Here is a 21,008-nt window from a genome sequence, read left to right as displayed (position 1 = left end):
GCCAGGAACCGGGTCAGCCTGTGGGGGTGCGCGGCGGACAAAAATAGGGCGGCCCGTCTGCAGCAGCAATATATATAGCCTGGACGTCACCTCCCGCGGTCCAAATGCAGAATGTGGCCAACTCTGGTGAGGAGTCCTGCCTTGTCATCCCAACTTCGTTCTTAATTAGGGAGTACAAAGTCTTCATTTCAGCACACTATCTCGCGATCACCTGGCACACAAGTTCTGCCCGCCGAGTTCGAACAGATCCGCAATCATGGCCACAATGTTTCGCAGAAACGTGCACCTCGCCGTGGGCTTGATGGCGCTGGGGGCGACCACAGCGGCGAAGGCGGACTCGACAACCGACGCGGTGCCCACGACGCTCGCGACGGCCGCGGTCAGCACGACGACGACCTGGACCAGCCTGGACATGGCGATCCCGTACCCGTACACGGGCCCGCAGTTCAGCCTGACGGTCGGCGGCGACGACCAGCAGACGACGGCCGTGCTCTCGCTGCTCTCCAGGAACCCCTGCGGCGGCGGCACCGACTTCGCTTCCACCACCACCGTCGACCTGCCCGTCGACTGCCGCGGCGCCGCAGCCCTCTCCGTGTCCGTCTACCACGCGCGCTGCCCGCTCGGCCGCGCGGGCCCGCCCGCCACCGTTGACACGGTCACCGCGACACCGCGGACGCGCTGGGGCTTCACCTGCGCACCCACACCCGCGCCCGCCTCGCAGTCTTCGTACCAGCTCGCCGACCTCACACGCACCCTCCCGGTCCCAACGGTTCGCGCAGACCAGCACCCGACGGAAACGCCCGTGGCGCTCGCCGCGCTGCACCGCGCCGACGGCACGTGCTACGTCAGCCTCGACCTGATGCCCGCCGACGGCGGCAGCCGCGAGGACCTGTTCGCGGCCGTGTCGGCGTCGTGCTCGGCAGCCCGCCTGCACCCCACGTCGTACGCCGCTACCGTCACGTCGACGGTCGCGTTCGCCTGCGACGGCTGCCAGTATGTGCGCGGCGGCGATATGCGCCACACGTGCGCGCGGTCGTTTTCGAGCCTTGAGCCGCTGGCGTCTGAAGTTGTGGTCGCGACGGCGACGACGAAGTGGGCGTATGATTGCCTGCCGAGGAGCTGAGGGTGGGGTTGTTGACAGCTTTGCATTTTGGGCTGCCGAGCAGGCGGTGACGAGGATAGACTGAAGTGGCAAGGAAAAGGGGGGCGAGGAGAATATTGGCTGGTAGCTAGTTGCAGACCACGGGCGGGTGGGCCTGGAATTGAATGACTTCGTAATGCAGTCTGCAGTCTAATTCTTGCCAGGGTTGGGGTATACACCAATTTTACTCATTGGTTTTCGAAAGAGTGACAGGGCAGTAGTGTCACGGTCGCTACAGGGCTCATGTGACAGGATTGATTCTATTGGCTGCATTGTGTTTAGAGTGTGGCCTGTGCGCACTGAGCACCACACCTATTTCCCCGCGCCCTGCGCGGACCCCGCGATAGATTCCTTTCTCTTCCTTAGCTTTAAATTCACATTCGTTACTGCCTTCAACCATTGACATCCCTACTGCGTAAGGCGGGCCGTCACATCATTTAAAGCTCATTTCTACGACCTGACAGAGGTGTAGATCTTATCTTCTTTTCTAGCGCTTGCGCGCGTCACTTAAACATTCCCTCCTCCTAGGAGCGGTTCGACATCGCGAAGTTGTTCTGTCGCCAGCCGACTGCCTTCGCCGAGCCCCGGAACCCTAGATGCAAGGTTTCGGAATGCCCTCATTTTTTCGCCCTCAATCGTCATCGATCTAGGACCTGATTGCCCTGGTATGCCAGAGACCTAGGCCCAGAACACCCTTCCAGTCGTGGCAGGCGTAGGGCGAGAGCTCCACCAAAGTAAAAGTTATACTTGTTGTGAAATCGTTCATTAATTACCAGGCAGCCTCCCTCACAAGTCCCACGTCCAGGCAAGTCAACCCCGCTTTTCTTGGATGCCATTTTCATATCCCGCTTGCCATATAACTATAAATTCTAGCCAGAGCAGCTACGTCCCGATTCCCGCCATCTTCTTTTTCTTCCAGACCATGTCCTTGAACTGTTTGATAATGTCTCTGCTTCTAAGCAATGCGTGGTTCTCCTCTCGTGGGGCTGCTGCCGTGTGGGTGCTGTGACTCTGTGGATCATTATACCCACCACCATTCGTGTTGTTACTGGAACGTCTGGAAGCAGGGGTGGTGGCAGCCACTTCAGCCACCGAGCGCCTGAACTGCTCCCGGATCTGGCCAGCCCTTGGGTCTCCGGTTGGTGTTGTTGCTGCCGGTGTTGTTGCTGCCGGTGTAGTCACGGGAGGCGGCTTCTGCTGCCTCTCTTTGGGCTTCGCGGGGGCGTTCAAGGCTGCGCGTTGTTCCACTTCGCGGCGGAACGCCTCTCGGACTCTATGCGCCTCCGATGTTGCGGGTCTAGTCGTGGCGGATGCTATCTCTGGCTCTGGGGCTCGGGAGAATTCGGCCCCTCTCTCCGTTCCGTAGCATGGAGGAAGACAGCTCGGGTTGAAGACTGAAATCGGCGCGATGGACTCGTCCGAGTGACGGGGCAGCGTTTCTTTTGCCAGTGGCATCCTGTAGCATGCTGTATGCTGATCGTAGCCGCCAGGCTGGCAATTGTCGACGGGAGATGACGCTTGTCCGGCAAAGCTGCCAGGTGAGCCGCCGGCGTGGTCCGCCTCGAAATGCTCGTCCAGGCCAATGGCCGAATCACTCCACTGGACGTCCTCAGTGGGCGTCAAGGGCGAATTCGGTTCTGCCGTGTTTGTAAAGGCATCGGAATCGAAGTTGGAGCTGCTGCGATGCCTGTGTTAGCTAATCGGGCCCATGCGCTCTATCACGGCTTGACTAGACTTGGGAAGGGAGGTATGGATGTACCTCGAGGGGCTCCATCCACTGCCAGTGTCGATCGGAGCACCTCGGAAGTGGCCTAGGGGCAGTGCCGACTCTCTGGTCGGATGGTAGTCGTACGAAGAAGCGGGGAGATCAGACGCATCAAACTGCTGCATGGACGATTTACTCGTACGCAGGCCCAAGTGCTCAGAGATTATGGACATGTGCACTTGGAGGACGCTTTGGGAGTCGAGGATGGCGGCCGTGTCCTTTTTGATGTCCAGCGTGACAGTACTGTGCAGAGCAAGCAAGCCAATTAGCATTTCTGAGAAAAAGGTTTATTCGACTACAAGAATGTCGGCGACAAAGAACCCACTTGGACTGGATGTCGAGGGCCAGCTTGAGATGGTCGATGCGGGTCTGTAGGGCCTTGTCCATCCTCTCGACAGCCGCTTTGCCGCTCGTAGACCACGCCAGCCTGCCGTATCGTGTGCTGGTCTGGAATCCCTGGATAAATCTATTGAGCTCCTCCACAACGTCGAAGCAGTTGTTGATCAGCGTCTGGATTATCTCCAACGACGCTTGCAGTCTGCTGCATGTGCTGCTGCTGCTGCTGCTGCTGCTGCTGCTGCTGTCGTGTTCCAGCAGCTGCAAAATGTTTTCCAGCTCCTGCACGTGTCTACTGACGGCGAGCATCTCGGGTCGTGCTTCGTGAAAGGCCTTGGTGAATGCTGACAAGTGTGCCGTTACTTCTTTCACGGCCCCGAGCAGCGCAAGACAGCCCACACCGATGGAGAAGGGATCCATTTGCGAGTGACGAACTGTGTGAGCGGGGGGGGGTGGATGACTGTCGTCCGAGCCCCTGTGTAGTCAGGCACAGAGAAAGCTCAGGGAGATTGTGGTTAGGTAGAGTTGTCAGGTGGGAACGTAGTCAAGTAAGGAGGTAGTGCGATGTTATTCGGTCAGATAAACATATCAGTCCACGACCACAGGGAAGTTCTCATAGTCTGCCGTGCTGTACGCCTCGCACCATGCACGTCTACCTTAGGCAGGCATCGAATCTTCTGGGTCCGCAGAAAGTGCGCTCTCGCTGCGTGCATACAGCCGAGGACGGCGAATGAAAGAGGTGCCAGGTTGTATGTTTGCTTGATGTAATGCGCTGCTCTGATGCTCGTCCATTGGCAGTTGGTGCCGCCCCTCCCCTCACAATGCTGCCTCTGCAGCGAGCGCTGCTCCTCTGCAGTCACCTGAAAACTAACCCAGCGCACGACTCACCCAATGGATTGTAAGTCTGTCACCGATTTTCTCTTTCTCCAAAATCTTCTCCAGTCGGCCAGTCCTCATTCCGCGCTGCTATCCGCCGCCTTTTTCGAACCCCCACCTTCTCGGGTTATCTGTTCTCGCTCTCTTCTCTCACCCTTTCATCCTGAGTCAGTTCCAGTGTCTGCCTTGCTTCCGACTACTTGCTTCCGACTGCTTGCTTCCGACTACCCATTGTGGGATGAGAGCCCGCCTTCTCGTCCATTGGTTCAAGTTGGACTGGGGTTTTCGGGAGAATTACCGAATGGAAGAAAGGGAGGCACCAGGCCCAACATAACAGTCTCTACTTGTGACGGCCCGCCTTACGCAGTAGGGATGTCAATGGTTGAAGGCAGTAACGAATGTGGATTTAAAGCTAAGGAAGAGAAAGGAATCTATCGCGGGGTCCGCGCAGGGCGCGGGGAAATAGGTTGTGGTGCTCAGTGCGCACAGGCCACACTCTAAGCACAATGCAGCCAATAGAATCAATCCTGTCACATGAGCCCTGTGGCGACCGTGACATCATCCCCCCCACGAAAAAGCCTCGCCCCGAGGCGTTCAAATCCATCCTTGGAAAACCGTCAGGTCAAGCCGTAGGCCTGAATCGTTCAAATCTGGGGTTTCCGCATTTGAAGTCGAAGTTGTTGTCAACGGACCGTCAGGAACTGTCAGTCGAGCTATTGACAGTCGTTCGCAGCTGCAGGGCAGGTGTAATGAGTAGTGTACAGGTGTTCAGGGAATTGTTGTTGTACAGAGAGTGGCAGACCAGTCAGTCAGACAGGTCATCTTAAAATTGTTGATCCATCCAGTCCTTCTCAGCCTGTAGGGCATGCAGGGCATGCTTCTTGATATACTCGCGGCCTTGGGGCTCTTCGTTCGAGTCCGTGATGTATTCCACGTCGTCAACAGTGTTGTGGCCAATGTCCATCTTATCTGAGCGGTCCTTTGTAAGTAGGCTGGGTGGACCGGTATGACCACCGCCAGGGTTTCCCAGCTTCTGGAGCATCTTGACGAAGCTGTTATAGTCTATAGGCATGATAACCTAGGCGTTGAGGCGGTCGCGCGTGCTTGAGTTGAGTCCCTTACGCAACATAGCGATCTTCGCTTGATCAGACCACTTGTTAGCCTTTGATTTATACATAAGGTGTTGCACGCGATCGAAGTTGACAGCGCATTGAATTGTCTGCTCAATAGGTCTAAAAGTACAGAAAAGAACGCTTCCTTATACTCATGAAGAGAGGACAAGGGAGGCGCAGCCCGAAAGAGGGCATTCCGAATGAAATGAGGACATTCCGAGTCAAGAATGAAGGAAGCTCAGAGGCATGTCAACCAGGGCCTGTCCAATTCCATGAAAAGTGGGTCAATTCCAGACGACATAAGGCGCTCAAACCGGGCCAGGTAGGAAGCCAAGAAGTCATTCTCCTGCTTCAGGCCTTGAAGCTTGTCTTCAGCTATCGTGACCTTATTTGGGTCGTTGCGGGGTCCATCTTGACGGTCGGAAGGATCCGAAAGATCAAAAAGATCGGCTGGCTTCGTAGTAGGAAGATCGATCGAGGAAAAAAAAGGAGGTCAGTCTGTACGAAGGTCGGAATAGTTGAAGTAAAAAGAAGGTAAAAAGGTCGATGTTCGGGTCGCCTGGCCAAGGCAGCACTACCAGCGCACCCAGTTTGACAACACACGGTAGATTCAACTGTGCAAGGCGCTCCGAGAGGAAACAAAAGAAAATAAATCCACAAGTTAGCTGAACAATCCAAAGTCACAGGGAAATGTTTTACCAGGATAATCAAGCAAACTGAATCATCGAGCAGACCTGCCTGCGCCCTGGATTGAGCAATCCTGGATTGAGCAGTCCTGGATTGAGCAATGATCATCAGCTGGTGGTGTCATTTGCAGCGCGGCCTGTGATAGGTGTGAGACAGAACAGCTCCAAATCCAATGGGGACAGCACTCGCAACACACCCTATTATCTTATGCACGAGCGGCAGTGGTGGCGATAACCGCGTCGGATTCGAGAATGGGCTAGTCCCGTCGCCGTAACGCGCTGTTGCGGAACCCGCCCATCGCCGGATCCTCTTTTGAGCCGCCGATTGCGGTGCCGTCCCCAACATCATTCATTCTCTCTCCATCAGCCGCGATCCCCTGTTTCCCTTGTTCCGCCACAGATGGCGACGTCGTTTCTCGGATGGATGGATGCGCCCGAGCTCTGCGGGCTCTCGGACGCGGTCGGCTATATCGAGCCGGACCCGGACATCGCGGGCATCGGCGTGCTGGCGTCGTTCCTCGTCACGGGCACGCTGGTCATGGTGCTCGCCACCGTCCAACTGCACCGCAACTGGCTCGACGGCGACTTTGCCTTTGCGCGCATGCTGGTGCCCTGCCCTGATCCGCTTATCCCTCCGCCACCAGCTGCTGCGACACCAGCTGCTGCCGCAGAACCACAGCGGAAGTGGCCCACGCTCGAGGACGCCAGGAAATACCTCGACGGCAGGGACGGCGAACCAACACCGCGGCCGCCGCAGGGCGGTGCAGATGAAGATGGCGACCCAGCCCCGTGGGGACCCAAAGGCAGCCACGCCGCTGCAGCCCCCCAGCTTCCGCCGCCATCCGCGCTCCAGGCGACGCTCTTCTCGCTCGCCGACACGCAGTTCGCGACGGGCATCGCCGTGTGCGTGGCAGCGATAGTCAAGAAGGACATCACGCAGGCGCACTACCTCGTGGCGGACGAGATGGCGTGGCTGGCGTGGCTGACGTCGACGGCCGGCATGCTGACGGCGCGTACCGCGCTGCTGGACGCCGGCAACGGGCCCGTCAAGCGCGCCGTGCGCCTGGCCGTCATGTGGGCGCTCGTGGCGCTCGTCTCGTTCATCGAGGTCCGCCGCGACGACCGTCTATATTTTGCCGAGCAGGTTTACGCCGGCCCGGGCCCGTTCTGGGACTTGACCGAGGCCGACTCGCGCGCGTCCGTCGTGCTATTTGCGCTGTCGCTCGTCGGCGCCGTCATCGACACCGCGTCGCTGTTCCCCCACTGTGCGGTTCTGATGTATTACTACGTTGAGCTGTTTGTCGGCTGGGCGGCGCCGCCCATCGGGAGGACGTGCGAGGGCACCGCGGAAGCGCTGCGCAAGCGGGCTTGGGTTGCTGCGGTTGGCGGCGTGGCGTCGCTGCTTCTCCAGCTGCTCGTGTGGACGCCCGTCTGGCTGTTCGTATCCATGCTGTACCTGTACCTGTTCTTCCCTGCCACGGCCCACTTGGCCAACATGTTCTGGTTCGTCTACCAGACGTGGTACGCGTTCCACTGGCGCGACATTGGCAGGAGCTGCCAGGCCCCCGAGGACGCTGGGAAAGAGGACGAGTTTGGCTTCGGCCAGGTTGTCGCCCTCACCCTCTTGATCTCGCCCCTGATCGCAAACGCCGACCTCTGGTGGGGTAAGTCGTTCGCTTCCTGCGCAAATGCTCGCCGTGGCTGACTGGAATGCTGTGGCTGATCGGAATGCTGTGACAGACGCGTGTAAGGGCTACATGAGACGTCGCGCGGCGCATGCTGGCTCGACCCCGACTTGGGAAGTCGATAGCCGTGACTCTGTCTCGACTGAGAAGGAGTAGCGTGAAGAAACTGTGTCTGGCGGCCAGTTGATTTGAGGGACCTGGTAGGTTGGATCTTAGAATCGGGGACTATGCTTCGGTAATAAAGTACAAATAAGCAGGCTTCTCTCATTTTCCCGAAGCCTATAGCTCTGGGCGGTGATCTAGAAGCTTGGTAGGGCCGTAAAAGTTATTGGACATGTGTATACGACCCGGCCCCAGAGCTGTATCTCATCAAAGAAACCTAGTTGACACGTCCTCGACGTTATTTCTCGACAGTAAGATGAGGACTCCAACTCAAATGCGTAGATCTAGCTGACGGCATGTTGACGACTGACGGCGTAACCCGGCTCCAATGCTACAACAAAATATTATTCCCCACCCCCCCCCCCCCCTCGGAAGAAAACTTCGTCTCGACATATTCCAGCACCGAATATTGAGTGTGGGGACACATCGGTCGACCGTTCCCAGAAGCCCAACTTACGGGGATCTTCTGAAAGGCACGCAGCGGCTGTGAATCAGAGTCACCCAGCTGCATCTAGTTCCAGCCACGAACCTCATTCTCAGAGTGCGTCGTCGTCCAAGTACCGCGACGTGTGCGCGGCGGCAACCGACGACCGGCTGTCCAAGGAGCGCACGCGCGGCCCGGCTTCCCCGAGCTCGGGGCTGGCGGCAAGCAAGCCGCGCGCAGCAACCGGCCCACGTTTGTCGACATGGACGGCGCCGCGCACGCGCGCCAGCGCAGTATGGTTGAAGGGTTCTTCTCGAGGGAGGCGTTGGAGGCGGTGGAGGCGCTGAAACCGTATATCCAGCGCACGGTGGATGGGTTGTTGGAGCAGATGGTGGCTGATGGGGAGCGGCCGGTCGATCTCGTCGAGGCGTCGTCGGCGAACCAGTGAGTTTTCTTTCTCTCTGAGCCAGCCCCATTGTTGTTGTGTTTCCACTGCGCGCTACAAGTGCTTATTTCTCGCCTGCCAGAACCCTCCTCGACTACTGGCACGCCTCGTTGACAAGCGATCGCAGCAGCCCAAGAACGACCTGATCACCAGCCTGGTCGAGAAGCAGGCCAAGTCGGGCCACCTCGACAAGGCCGAGGCCGTGCAGATAGCGTTTCTGTTGCTCGTCGCGGGCAACGCCACTATGGTCAACATGATTGCGCTGGTGAGGCTTTACTGCTTGTTGTCCCGCCAATTCAAACCCCTAGACAGTGTGAAACTGACCATCCACAAACCAGGGCGTGGTGACGCTGCTGCAGCACCCGGCGCAGCTGCGATCCGGCGGGCGGCCAAGGAGGACGTCGAAATCGGCGGCAGGACGGTGCGGGCGGGCGAGGGCATCATCGCGTCGAACCAGTCGGCGGACCGCGACGAGTTTGTGTTCGACGACCCCGACGTCTTCGACATGCACCGCACGTGGCGCGACGGCGAGGGCGCGCTTGGTTTTGGGTTTGGCGCCCACCGCTGCATCGCCGAGACGCTGGCTAAGGCGGAGCTAATCGCTGTGTTTTGTGAGTCTTTGAGGTGAAATATTGGGAAAGGGTGCCGCTGATTAATTGTCTCGGAACAGCCACGCTGTTCAAGCAGCTGCCAGACCTCGAGCTGCCGACGGACATCGACAGGCTGGAATACACACCGCTGACAAAGGACGTGGGCATCCAGAAGCTGCTAGTGGCGTGGTGAGAGAGAGCTAGGGGCACTTGAAGTTGTATCGATGTCCATTTCTTTTTTTGTTTTTGGGAGATTTTGGAGACGGGATGACAAGTTAAGATTCATCTTCGAAAAAGGATACGTACTAAGGTGTAATGGGTTTATTCAGCCGTTATCGGAGGTAACGACTCGGAGAGGCCTGAGCAAAGGCCACCAGGCTCCCTTAGATCGGCCCCCTACGGCACTGCCTTTTCCTCTTCTGTGCCAACTTGGCTCGCGTGGAGGGAAACTCCTTGTGCCACTTGTGGCATGCATGGGAAAATGAGAGAGGAAGACGGACGTTGTTTACACTCAATTTGCAGGTTTTACCAAACCTTCCAAATCGTCAACTAGCCTTCCGACCATGTATATATACGCGCAGCTGCAAATTGGTGATGTATTAAAATTCAAAGAGGTCATCTTCCTATGGGCTAAACGCGTCAAGTTATCTGATAAAATCCTTTTCTCTTCCGACTCAAATTTATGTCAACGCCAAGACCCTCTTCTTAGGCCAAAAATTCCTGTCCCGTTTCCCTTTTAACATTCCCTTAGCTCCGATACGAATACAGCTTGGTGAAAATAATACCGTCTTAAACCCTTACACATTTTATCGACAGTAAAATACACTCTACACATTTTATCGATAGTAAAATACACTCCTCGAATTCGCATAGGTCAAAATGGCTTCATTCAGACCACTAATTTGTAGCCGCTCCCATTAATGCGCTGTTGTGGAATGCTGCGTTGAGGATTTGGAAGGTTGGAAAAAGGTGTTGATTGGCGTAACGTATTTTATAAGCGAGCGGCGAATATAAGCGAACGGCGAATTTTCCCCGCGACGCGACGCATCTTTGATCCTCAATTCTACCACAACAAGCTATGGCTACCCCTTCAAAAGAAGCTAGGGTAATCTTAGCTCCCAAATCAATCCAAAATAGTAAGAACCCCAATATTCTTTCCACAGCCAATCTGTACAAGGTTCCAAAACAACACTTCGCTATCAACGCGCCGGTCGGCCTTCACGACGCGATATTCCAGCCAATTCGCGAAAACTCACAGATCTAGAGGAGCATACGAATTACCCCCTATACTACCCTAGGAAACTAGCCTAACCTAAGAAATGTACTGGGCACAGGCCAAACATGGCCCAGCCGGGTCCACCCTATCTATGCCATATAGATTTCCCGCCTGCGTGCCGATAAATTTTGGCTTTCTCAAACAATTCATCACCTTTCATACATCGCCGTGCCTCGTATAAGAAATATAAAGAAATCTCCCGCGATCGTACGAAAAGACTAGGCGCGAACCTAAACTAGGGAAGGAGATAGATTTATTCCGTAAGTATAAGAGGGTTCAAGCGCGAACCTGAACTAGAGTAAGGAAGGGCCCGTTATCTAGTAATAGCCCGCTATGTCACCGCACAGTCAACTGTAGAGAGGCAGGGCTGCAATGTGGTGCTGTATTCGTAGAATCTAAAGCTAAAGAAGGAAAAAGGAAAGAAAGCTTCCAAGGCCTAGGCGGGGCGCAGGGGAAGTGGGTTGTGATGTGGGTCACGTGGCTATGGTGTGCACGGACCACTACCCAAATCTGGTCAGCTGTCTGCACCTGCCGTGACACGCTAGTTAGGACTAGAGCGAGGAGAGCTGTCGTACGAGCTATCGCCGCCGCTCGAGGGCGAATCGGTACCGGATACTGAGCCCGTAGTAGTACGAGCATTAAGACCCGCGCGATTACTAGACATACTCAGTCTAGGCGCCGTCCTATTAACTAGGCCTACGTACGTAATACCGGAACTTAGGGAACGCCTCTAGGTTGCCGCACTTCTGCGGGTAACGGCGAGCGCGCTATCCGTGCGACTGGATAAGCAGGGCCCGGAAGTACGACTCCCGCTAGATAATCTTAGTAAAGATATCCAAGTTGGCGAAGTCGGCCTCGGATACGCGTACCTCGGTATTAACCGCGGATATCGAAATTAGGCGACGCTTATTATCCTAGCTACTATTAACTAATCGTATAACAAAAAGAGAGACTCTCGAGGGTAGAACTTATATTAATAGAGAAAGCGAGAAGGAGACGACGATTACTATTATAGGTAGTGGGAATGAGGATCCAGATGGACCCATCCGCCTCGGTACGATATGGGACAGAGCCGAAGAGGACAGTCGACACCGTACCTCCATTGAGGATAGGCACGGCACCGCCAGAGTCGCCAACAGGGACGAGAGCCATTCTGCTGAGAAGAGGGCAGGGAACCGCGCGCGCATAGAGAGAGAGAGAGCGGCTGGAAGAGGGCAGGAAACCGCGCGCGCGGAGAGAGCGAGCGAGCGGCGCGGCACGAAGAAGAAGAGGACAGGAAGGGAAAGGTACTTATTTATACCTAGGTGGATGGCCTGAAAGGACGTACCTTCCGGGACTCCTGCTCCTTTCGTACGCTCTACGAATACGAACTCTTGGTAGTACGGAGGCCTGGATCGGCACTAGCAGGCAACTAATTTATCGGACGGACCGGCACGGCAGGCACGGAGTGGCTACGATCAAGCGAGCACGCTATTAGAATTAGCAGTGTAGGGATCTACCGCACGATTCCATCAAATAACATATTCAGACGAGGTAGTATGACTAGACCACTTTACTACGTAGGAAACCACCGTGGGGATCCATTTTTCCTACCGATAGTACTACCACACCTTCGACCTGCAGGCACCTCTGCGTGGTTAGAATACCACGAACACCTAGTGTTGTGGTGGTTTAATTGAGGATAGTTGTGGTAGGCTGGTTAGAAATTCGCCGCTCGCTTATTGTTGGATTCACCAGGGTACCGGTACTGGACTCAACAGGGCGTGGCTGTACGCCGAAAACTGGTGGTTCAAGTGATGGATTGTAGATGTCTGTTCTTCTCTCTAGCTTTCTGGCAGTGCCAGAAAGCCCGTTCTTATACTACTATTGTGGTGGCGAAGTTGGTGGCGAAGTCTCTATCTAGAACCTTTGAGGCCCTTCTGCTTGACAAATTCCAACACTTATATTCGCCGCTCGCATATAAAATACGTTATGTGAGGCCGAAAATTACAGTCGACATTTTCCTCTCGTTTTCTGGTAACGTCCCAGCACAATCACGTCAGACACTTTAAAAATGATTGGGCAATTCAAATTATGGCCATTTGACGGTGCAATTCATGGCCAAACCTCTCTTCTATTTGCATTTGATAGCCCTCGTTGACGCGCAACACCTCTGGCACCGATCCGCAAACCATCCGCAAACCATCCGCAAACCACAATTCGGCCACAGTTCAAGCTGCTGCTCCTATTGCGACAAAAAATGGTAGCCCAAGCGCAGCTGACAAGCAGCTACTGGCAATACAGCATGGCTGGTCTGGGTCTCGCCCAGGCGCGGCTCCAGCTGACCCGACAGCCGCGCGAAACATACCACCGCGCTACGAGGTCCCAATCAAGGACTTTATCAAGAGCCGCCGGGCGCAAGGACTTTGGGACTACCACGCACTATCGCCAGCGAAGCTGATCGAGGCCCTAGCATTTGAGCTGGGCGACGAGACGGTAGAGATTCATTTTGACTACTTCATTTTACGTTTCCAGTGCTGGACGGTGCTCAACAGCTTCAGCGAGATTGCGCACCCGCTGTTCACGACAACCTTCAACACACCCGACTATATTGAGACCGAGGTTCAACTTCCGGAGCTGGGGGCCTCATATTCCAGGAGGCGGCGGATATGGTGCCGGGGATGCCACGGGAGCAAAGATTTGCCCTCATCACCTTATATATGTGCCTAGATATGAGTACGTACCGTAATTACTCTTACAATATAGAGTCTATTAACATAGGCCCTAGGTCTTTAATAGTAAGGTGTCTGCTCCCAGTTCTAGAAAACACGCTAGGTCTGATTTCGCCACAGGCACAGGAGCGGATGTCTGACGGGAGAGTCGCCTAACTGGTTGCCTTGCTGACATCGGATGTTCGTTTCTCCGCGCCAATAATCAATCAATCTCAACCCCTCCTCTCACGAAAGTGTTCCCGAGCTGGGCCACTGCTTGTGGCGCTGTTCAGTTGAGTGACGGCTCTGAAAGTGCATATGAATTTTGCTCTTGATTAGTTATAGAATATCGGCTCGAAATGCCACAAATAGAGTTAATGAGCCTGCCCCCAGAGCTTCTCCTGCAAGTATTTGGCCCCGTTGGCGCCAAGTCCTTCCGACAGGACCTGGGCCGTCTCACAGTGTCGAGGCACTGGTACAGCTATGCCTGGCCGGTTCTCGTCGGCGACATTCGGCTGACGGCGGCGTCGCTCCTCCAGTTCACTACCGACGAGACAGGTTTGCATTGTATGGGCGGAAGGAGCGAGAGGAGATGCTATTGGATGATATTCCACAACGCTTCTATGGGAGAAAATATTGGACACGGCCGTGAGGGGTCGACAAAATATATCCCTCTGCATTCATCATGTAACTTCTCATCATGGAATTAACACGTACCTGGCTCGGGATGATTTGGGGGCGGGAGAGAAAGTAGCACGCACACGCGAGGGAAGAACGGGGAAAGGCAGCGCTTTGTCGTTTAGGGTTTTTATTCCGAGAGCGCCAGGCTATCAAGGCTACAGATAATTCACAGCCTGACTATTCCAGACCGGCTATCCTGAAGAACGTGGAACAGACGCACTCGAGCAACGGCAGCGTTTACTAATTCCCTGGCGAACTGCCTTCCGAACGCTCCAAGTCCGAGTCCCCTACCCACGACGCCAGCTATCGACCCATCCAATCAGTGGCCCGGCACCTGCTTGGTCGACCAGCCGTAGGCGACGCCAGGACGCGCAGTGAGGCGCGCGAGCCAGTCCTTGACCACGGGGAACTCGTCGGCATCAAAGCCCTGGCCCTCGACAGTTCCGGGGCCGATGAGCTGCCACGAGACGAACGCGATGTCGGCGTACGAAGCCCTGTTGCCGACGAGCCACGGGCCGTCGCCGCCCTTGCCCTCATTCTCTGCCTTCTGCTTGGTCAGCCACGTCTCGAGCACGCCGGTCACGCGGCGCATCTCGGCGACGTAGCGCGCGACGGCGCTGGGCAGCCGCTCGGCGTGGAACTTATGGAACCACGTCGCCTGGCCGTAGTACGGCGCCTGGCCCGACGCCTGGAAGAGCAGCCACTGGTGCGCGTGGTGGTGCTCGGGCGTACCCGGCGCGAAGCTGATCCTTTGGGATTTGTCGTAGGTTTCGACGAGATACAGAACGATGGCGGCCGACTCCCAGAGCGTGACGCCCGTGTTGGGGTCGTGCATCGCCGGGATCCGCCCGTTGGGATTGATCGCTAGGTACGCCGGCTGCTTGACCTCGGAGAAGTCGACGAACTGCAGCTCGTGCGGCAGATCGAGCTCGCCTAGGATCATGGCTACCTTGGGCGGGTTCGGGCCCCCTTTGCCCCAGATGTGGATCGGCTCGAGGTCGGTGCGGGACATGGTGGCTGGAGGGTGGGTGTTTTGTGGGAGCGTGAGTGTTTTGTGGGAGCGTGGGTGTTTTGTGGGAGCGTGGTGGCCGGTTGGAAGATGAGTGTGAGATATGGTGTTGATGAGGACATAATAGGAAGAGGAGAATGTAGCCAAACCCACCAGCGTGGAGAGTTTCTTATAGCTGTGCGGCCAAGGTCGTGATTCTTCGGTGGGCTGTCAATTAGGGGGTGCCGTCCCTGTGTACACATCGTGTATCGTTAGTCCGCAAGGCGGCAAGCTTTGATCGCAAGTGGACGTGCCCTCGTCGGTGCATCGGGACTGGAACCGCCGAACAGCTCGGCGGAGGCATTGGACAGCCTGATAATGCGTATGGCGTATTGAGACTGACCGAGCGGGCCAGTCAGGCCAGGCGGGAAAAGGGGGTTGTGCGTCGTGGCGACCTCATCGACACAAGCGGCGGTACAGCCCGCGGGAGGAGGGCTGCTCGGTCCCGCCCCCGCTGCCGAGTGGCCTGCTCTCTGGGGCATTACAAATGCTGGCGGCTGGGCGGAGTTGGACGTGGAATCATAGAGGTCGGCACGGCAGCAGACGGCGCCGACGTGCCACCCCTCTTGCGCCAAGGCTGCTGCGTTCCAGGCGCTTGCTCCGCCGTGTCGGCGATCTTGGCCCTCACCGGCATGTGCACGTCACAAACACCGGCCGGACGTGAATAGATTGCGGAAAATATTCCGAAAAAAACACAATTAATCATCTTGCTGTTGCAATTAATCATCTTGTTGTCGCAATTAATCATCTTGTGCTCGCTGTGCAATTCTTTGATACTGTAATTAAGATGTTCACATGGTCGTATTCGTATAACCGAATCCGAACTGGCCGGAAAGTTGGTCAGTACTGAGTAGCAGCCAAGTTTTTGAAGTCCGACCGCGGCGTGCTTGGTCTACATGCCCGAAGGACCCTCTGGTTCATGGGCGCAGGGAGCACTGACAATGCCGCTAGACGAACGTTGGGCTTGCGCGTATTTTTCAGCAGCAGGCAGGAGGAACTTTGAAGCCATGGAATCGTGGACTTGACTCGAAAAATCCAGCTTCTGCCGTCCTTGGGGCCAATCAGGACCTCTGATTCTTGATCGTGTATTGGCTTGCTACGTGGGGGGGCTGGGCTCGATACATGATACAGAATCATCGTTCCAGTTGACGGTACAGAGCAGTACCTCTTCAAAATGAGGGCATTTCACGGACCTTTCCAGCTGGGGCTGTGGAAGATTTAGAAGGCCCATTTTCAGCTGCTGCAAGAGAACGAGTCCTGGCCGTTTGCCGCAGGACCAGTGGCGAGATTTTCAATGAACGTTCCAGGCAAGGTAGAGCACCAGCCTGCGTTGCCAAAGGCTGGGGTCCCAGCGTTGCGCTGCCTCTGGTAGGCCAGGTATGGTGGGCCTTCATCTGGAAATTTAAAGACTGTGGCCAAGAAATTTCCAGAGCCGTGAAATAACGTAAACGCTTACCGGCGAAAGTAGAATGCCTTCCTCGCAGCCCCTTCCACCCGACTTCCATTTTTCCAAAGCACACAATCTGCTACCACCCAGAAGAAAACTTTTCAACACACTTCTACTCTTTTCGTAGCCACATCTATTTTCCGCTCTTCTCCACAGTCAAAGCAGATCACCACTCATATCGCACCTCTTTCTTCGGCTTCGTAATCTGCCTCCCCAGGCCGCGCCGCACTATTGATCGCTGCACGCGTTAAGAATCAGTTCTTCGGCCTAGATCTAGAAAAATTATCCTCTCGCCACCAGCATGCCTATGCTTGCGGCGGCAAGAACATTCCCTATATCTGTGCTTCGCTTCTTCTACACTGCTAGCATCCCCATTTCCTCCTTCCGCAAAGGCACTTCCAGCTGACAGCAGCAAGCTTCCTTCCACTAGATCTCCTGCTCTCGTCGTGCGTAGCCTTGCCGACACGTTCCTGCCTCTCTGCTCTTCCGGCACCGTGGAACCGTTAAACCACCTATCACATTCTCGAGAAAGAGCTGCCATAGCGTTCCCCGGGGCTTGCCACAAGACGACATCACCACGGCTGCACCAGAGCCTGGAGCTTGCGAGCACGACCTTTCGAGAGAGTTTACCTCGCTCTAGGCGTCAGAATAACAGCAAGTATGCTCGCTTCGCCTGCTACTTTCCGCCGTTTCCATTTTGTTTGAAGTCTAGTGGTTTCGATAATTGTCTGCAGTTCTCGCTGCCAAGCAGAGACAGCACGATTTGACTTTGCTAAAGCTAAGATTGTCGACCTGGATCCTCTCACTTCTTGGCGAATGGACGGAGGCCAACAACAAAGGCTCGCGAAGTCACAAAAAGGTTCGCAAAGTCACAACACCACACCAGACTACCGTTGAAGAACGGTCCATGGAGCCGACAACGTCTAGCTGGCCAAGACTCACCGCAACACAAAAAAGGCCCTTCATTTCTCAATGTTCTCCAGCAGATAGAGTATCAAGCCCCTGCCGCTTTCCTTCAATGGCCATTCAGGCTTTTCACATATCCAGCCTCCGCCCTCAATCAAGAAGGGTCTTGAATGAAGAGTGCCCAAGACATCGAGGCAATTAGCGTCGGATTTCAGCAGAGCCGCTCTCAGCAGGCAATGCTCCTCGCAGCCGCCCGCAAGTTTGCCTTCTCATTTCTTCAGCTCGCAAAGTCACCACAAAGTCACCAATAGCGAAGCCTGCCCAAGTCAAGCATACCACAAGACATGCGACCGTGTCGTCTCGTCTCTCTTCTGTCAACACGGCCCTGACCAAGATGAGCAATGTTTGCGTGATTGTCTCGACGTCTCTGACAAGCTGCTACCAATATGAACCACAAGACCCTATCCAGGCCGATTTAAAAGCAAGTCTCGCCTAAGCCAATCCTTCACATATCACTCACGGAAAGCGGAAACAGTGGTTGCCTCATTTTCTACACCCTGTCGTTCGGCTTTCGGCGTTCAAAACAGCACACTGAGCATTGAGACTGCACACGATACTGTAAGTCGTCAGAACACCAAATCGCCAGAAATCTTGGTCGTTTCGACTACAAATTCAGTTCAAAAGTTTCCTTGTCCGGGAGAAGATGCATTACATGGGCTGGGCCCCGTTATCTACCAGACGGCTAGCCGCGCTCAACCATTGTTGTCAAAGTGTGCCGTTCGATTGTCAGCGGAGAACAACTTTCATTCTCTAGGTGGGGACAAAAGATCAACGGCCAAAAAAGAAAAAGAAAAAGAAAAAGAAAAAGAAAAAGAAAAAGAAAAAGAAAAAGAAAAAGAAAAAGAAAAAGAAAAAGAAAAAGAAAAAGAAAATGTTGGAATAACATACTGGAATGACGCGCTGATCCAAGGAATGCGGCTCCGCATTCCTGGCCACAGCAACATCTGTGGAGGAGCGGGCCTGACAGATGCATATATATTGGCCTACGCCCACCTGTTTAGATAGAGAAGAGGACAGACAGACACAAACGAATCCATCACTTGAACCACCACCTTACGGCGCGCAGCGCGCCATGCTGTTTCCAGTGCCGGTACCCTGGTGATTCCTACAGAAAAAAAGAAAAAAAGAAAAAAATCTGTCGGCTTGGTTACCTGCACCATGGACACGAGCTTGGCAATATGACTTGACGCAGTGCTGATGCAGCCCCAGTAGACTGACTGGCCCGGGCGACTGGTCCGGGCAACTGGCCTGCGTACAAGTCGAGCCCGTCGCCGGACGGCCTCTGTCTGGCCTTGGGCGGAATCCCCGACAGATAAAATGTCTGCCAAACTGGGCTTGGGGTATTCCGTTCAAGGTCAGACAGAGAGCCTCCGGCGGGTGGTAGGCCAGCTTGGGTCGGGACTCTCAACCAGCGTGTCACTCAGCCTATTTCCCAGCCCAAGTCGGCTTGCCACTGGCGGATTGGGGCCTAGAGGGTTCGAGTCTTTGCGGGGGATAGAAAAGAAGGAAGGAGTATTGTTTTAATCACATGATGGAAGGAGATTGAGGCGTAGCAAGCTATTGTATATTAATGTCAAACCAAGAAGAATGCAGCATATTCACCATCTCCAAACGTGAAGTGTTCGGGTGCCTGCGCATAGGTTATCTGCGGGACCCGGGTAACTGGCTTGCAGCTAACATTCGGCTGCAGGGCCCGGGTAACTCGCATTTAATTTGTAGGTTCAAAGTTGGCTGCAGGACCCGAGTAGCATAGCTAGCCTACCTACAAGCGGACTGCGGGACCTGGGTATTAAGCTTTGTATATGTAGTGAAAACAAATCAAGGACCGACCACCATTTGCCAGTCTGCCCGTTGGCCACTTGCCAGCGCATGAAGCAACGCCGAATTATTTATCCTACGTTGCGTGCTACGCAGCTCAATCGAGCAGATCTCGCAGGCGGAGTTCCGCACACTGGCTAACGCCTAAGGCCGGAGTTCGCGATTTGGAGCTGCTAAATTCCGAGCGCGGTTGCAGTTCGTGGCCAACGAACCAAGATCTGAGAGACGGCCAAATGCAGTAACTGAAGCCTTCCTTCCCTTATCATTAACTTCGTCTTGCTAAGGCAGTGCGTATTCGTGTCGCGACGCCACTTATCTCCGTGGGATTTGTCTTCCATTCACCTCGCCGCCAAATGCAGCGTTTGAAGAAGGATAGCCGCATATTAAACGCTACACTTCAACCTCGTACTATTGTGCTAAGCTGCAGCAATCTCACTCAGCTTTACGCTTCATCGCGTTAGTCAACACGCCACAACCAACAACAACCCCTTTAACCAGAGCCGACACGAAAATGACCTTCCCGTACAAGAAAGTCCTCATCATCGGCGCCACGAGTGGCATCGGGCTCGAGCTGGCCGAGCACCTCGTCAAAGACGGCGCGGTGGTGATCGCGGCGGGCCGGCGACGGGACCGCCTCGAAGCCTTTGTGTCTAAGCACGGCGCGGGCAAAGCCTTTGGGGAGGTCCTTGACCTCACCGACATCAACAGCCTCCCCTCGTTTGTGCAGAGGTAAATCCACCGTTCTCTGCAAAACCTCCCCCCCCTCCCCCTGTTCCCCTGAATAATCGACGCTGATTAACGCCTGATTCAGCATCATAGAGACGCACCCCGACCTCGACTGCGCCGTCTTCAACGCAGGCGTGCAGAACATCATGGACTTTAGCCGGCCGCACACGGTCGACCTAGCCAAGATCCAGCGCGAGGTCACGGTCAACTACGTCAGCATGGTGGCGCTGACGCACGGCTTCCTGCCATTCTTCCAGGCCAAAGCCGCGCAGGGGGAGACAGCGACCATAGTGTAGTATGTTGTTTCCTGCCTAGCTACTCCAAGCTCCTCTTTGGGGTTCGCAACTGACATGGCGACGAAAACAGCACAAGCACGTCGCTCATCGCCGTGCCATACCCGCCCGCCATCAACTACTGCGCGTCAAAGGCGGCGCTGCGCTCGTTTGTGCTCAGCGTGCGCGAGCAGCTCAAGCGGCGCGTCACCGAGGCCAGCCCGACCTCGGTTAAGCTGGTCGAGATCATCACACCGCTGGTGCAGAGTGCGTCCCCCCTTTCCCCTTCCCTCATCCACAGCAGAAAGCAAAGGGTCCTTTGTAGCCGGCTAACCGCTCCTGACGCAGCCGACCTGCACGCGGGCCAGCCCGGCTGGGCGCCCGACTTTAACCCGGGCATGCCCGTGGTGCCGTTCGTCGACGCCGTCGTGGCGGGCCTCGCGGCTGGCGACGAAATCATTGCCGTTGGGCCGGCGCAGGCCATCTACGACGAGTTCGAGGCTGAGAGGAGCCGGCGCGTCCGACCGCACTGGGACATGATACGGGGGCATTTGGGGGGGGCGCACCAGTTTGCCTGACAGGAAAGGTGATGGGCGTCGGTCCCTGGGCGAATCGATCCAGGACCGAGCACTGATAGTGAGGTCATAATGTCATTGGGTGTCGGCCACACACATAACCCTTCTACAGTTGGATTTTGGAGTGTTCTAATTAGCTGCTTTTGTAGCAAGGCGGAGGTGAGGCCAAAGATGTATCCCAAAATCCAACCAAACGAAGCAGAAGGGCCTAAGGAACTGAGATAATATCTACCATGTAATCGACTCCCAAAGCTCTGCTGGAACGTACACCCCTGTCGTGGCGTTCC

General features: G+C 55.4%; 9 protein-coding genes across 9 annotated transcripts; 6 read left to right on the top strand and 3 right to left on the bottom strand.

Moving 5' to 3' along the window:
* Window positions 1–256: 256 nt before the first annotated feature.
* On the top strand, window positions 257–1,123 carry B0T26DRAFT_677197 (uncharacterized protein; the record flags this gene model as incomplete). The annotated part of the gene is made up of 1 exon (XM_060440074.1): window positions 257–1,123. The coding sequence occupies one exon, from the start codon at window positions 257–259 to the stop codon at window positions 1,121–1,123; it is 867 nt and encodes a 288-aa protein (XP_060294102.1).
* A 900-nt stretch (window positions 1,124–2,023) lies between these two features.
* Window positions 2,024–3,662, bottom strand: B0T26DRAFT_677196 (uncharacterized protein; the record flags this gene model as incomplete). Its single annotated transcript, XM_060440073.1, has 3 exons — window positions 2,024–2,819; window positions 2,901–3,149; window positions 3,232–3,662. The coding sequence occupies 3 exons, from the start codon at window positions 3,660–3,662 to the stop codon at window positions 2,024–2,026; spliced, it is 1,476 nt and encodes a 491-aa protein (XP_060294101.1).
* Window positions 3,663–6,282: 2,620 nt separating this feature from the next.
* Window positions 6,283–8,095, top strand: B0T26DRAFT_780485 (uncharacterized protein). Its single transcript, XM_060446692.1, has 2 exons — window positions 6,283–7,580; window positions 7,657–8,095. Exons 1-2 carry the CDS (start codon window positions 6,317–6,319, stop codon window positions 7,755–7,757), a joined length of 1,365 nt encoding a protein of 454 aa, XP_060294100.1. The 5' UTR covers window positions 6,283–6,316; the 3' UTR covers window positions 7,758–8,095.
* A 222-nt stretch (window positions 8,096–8,317) lies between these two features.
* Window positions 8,318–9,519, top strand: B0T26DRAFT_780481 (cytochrome P450; the record flags this gene model as incomplete). The annotated part of the gene is given in 3 exon segments (XM_060446691.1): window positions 8,318–8,616; window positions 8,633–9,243; window positions 9,303–9,519. Coding segments are annotated over 3 exon segments (1,023 nt in total), but the record flags the coding sequence as incomplete, so codon positions are not given.
* A 1,722-nt stretch (window positions 9,520–11,241) lies between these two features.
* On the bottom strand, window positions 11,242–11,773 carry B0T26DRAFT_345046 (uncharacterized protein). The gene is made up of 3 exons (XM_060434514.1): window positions 11,467–11,773; window positions 11,368–11,403; window positions 11,242–11,310 (listed from the first exon to the last, which is right to left on the bottom strand). Exon 1 carries the CDS (start codon window positions 11,683–11,685, stop codon window positions 11,467–11,469), a length of 219 nt encoding a protein of 72 aa, XP_060294098.1. The 5' UTR covers window positions 11,686–11,773; the 3' UTR covers window positions 11,242–11,310; window positions 11,368–11,403.
* A 964-nt stretch (window positions 11,774–12,737) lies between these two features.
* Window positions 12,738–13,365, top strand: B0T26DRAFT_677193 (uncharacterized protein; the record flags this gene model as incomplete). The annotated part of the gene is made up of 5 exons (XM_060440072.1): window positions 12,738–12,740; window positions 12,782–12,973; window positions 13,013–13,149; window positions 13,266–13,275; window positions 13,330–13,365. The coding sequence occupies 5 exons, from the start codon at window positions 12,738–12,740 to the stop codon at window positions 13,363–13,365; spliced, it is 378 nt and encodes a 125-aa protein (XP_060294097.1).
* Window positions 13,336–13,945, top strand: B0T26DRAFT_715239 (uncharacterized protein). Its single transcript, XM_060442232.1, has one exon. The coding sequence runs from the start codon at window positions 13,548–13,550 to the stop codon at window positions 13,896–13,898; it is 351 nt and encodes a 116-aa protein (XP_060294096.1). The 5' UTR covers window positions 13,336–13,547; the 3' UTR covers window positions 13,899–13,945.
* Window positions 13,946–14,188: 243 nt separating this feature from the next.
* Window positions 14,189–14,881, bottom strand: B0T26DRAFT_741738 (putative glutathione S-transferase 1; the record flags this gene model as incomplete). The annotated part of the gene is made up of 1 exon (XM_060444009.1): window positions 14,189–14,881. One exon carries the CDS (start codon window positions 14,879–14,881, stop codon window positions 14,189–14,191), a length of 693 nt encoding a protein of 230 aa, XP_060294095.1.
* A 4,291-nt stretch (window positions 14,882–19,172) lies between these two features.
* B0T26DRAFT_831904 (NADP-dependent dehydrogenase-like protein) lies at window positions 19,173–20,969 on the top strand. Its single transcript, XM_060447475.1, has 4 exons — window positions 19,173–19,877; window positions 19,960–20,169; window positions 20,241–20,413; window positions 20,495–20,969. The coding sequence occupies exons 1-4, from the start codon at window positions 19,660–19,662 to the stop codon at window positions 20,722–20,724; spliced, it is 831 nt and encodes a 276-aa protein (XP_060294094.1). The 5' UTR covers window positions 19,173–19,659; the 3' UTR covers window positions 20,725–20,969.
* Window positions 20,970–21,008: the final 39 nt, after the last annotated feature.

Source organism: Lasiosphaeria miniovina, assembly GCF_030549165.1.
Source record: "Lasiosphaeria miniovina strain SMH2392-1A chromosome Unknown B0T26scaffold_5, whole genome shotgun sequence".
In the NCBI taxonomy this organism is placed as follows: Eukaryota; Fungi; Ascomycota; class Sordariomycetes; order Sordariales; family Lasiosphaeriaceae; genus Lasiosphaeria; species Lasiosphaeria miniovina.
Note: the sequence above shows the minus strand (reverse complement) of the source record. Positions and strands in the feature narration are given on the sequence as shown.

Coding starts and splice junctions, on each gene's coding strand:
- B0T26DRAFT_780485 (XM_060446692.1), top strand. CDS start 6,317: ATGGCGACGTCGTTTCTCGGATGGATGGATGCGCCCGAGCTCTGCGGG. Junction 7,581..7,656: donor AAACGCCGACCTCTGGTGGG/GTAAGTCGTTCG, acceptor ATGCTGTGACAG/ACGCGTGTAAGGGCTACATG.
- B0T26DRAFT_345046 (XM_060434514.1), bottom strand. CDS start 11,685: ATGCGCGCGCGGTTCCCTGCCCTCTTCTCAGCAGAATGGCTCTCGTCC.
- B0T26DRAFT_715239 (XM_060442232.1), top strand. CDS start 13,548: ATGCCACAAATAGAGTTAATGAGCCTGCCCCCAGAGCTTCTCCTGCAA.
- B0T26DRAFT_831904 (XM_060447475.1), top strand. CDS start 19,660: ATGACCTTCCCGTACAAGAAAGTCCTCATCATCGGCGCCACGAGTGGC. Junction 19,878..19,959: donor CTCCCCTCGTTTGTGCAGAG/GTAAATCCACCG, acceptor CGCCTGATTCAG/CATCATAGAGACGCACCCCG. Junction 20,170..20,240: donor GAGACAGCGACCATAGTGTA/GTATGTTGTTTC, acceptor CGACGAAAACAG/CACAAGCACGTCGCTCATCG.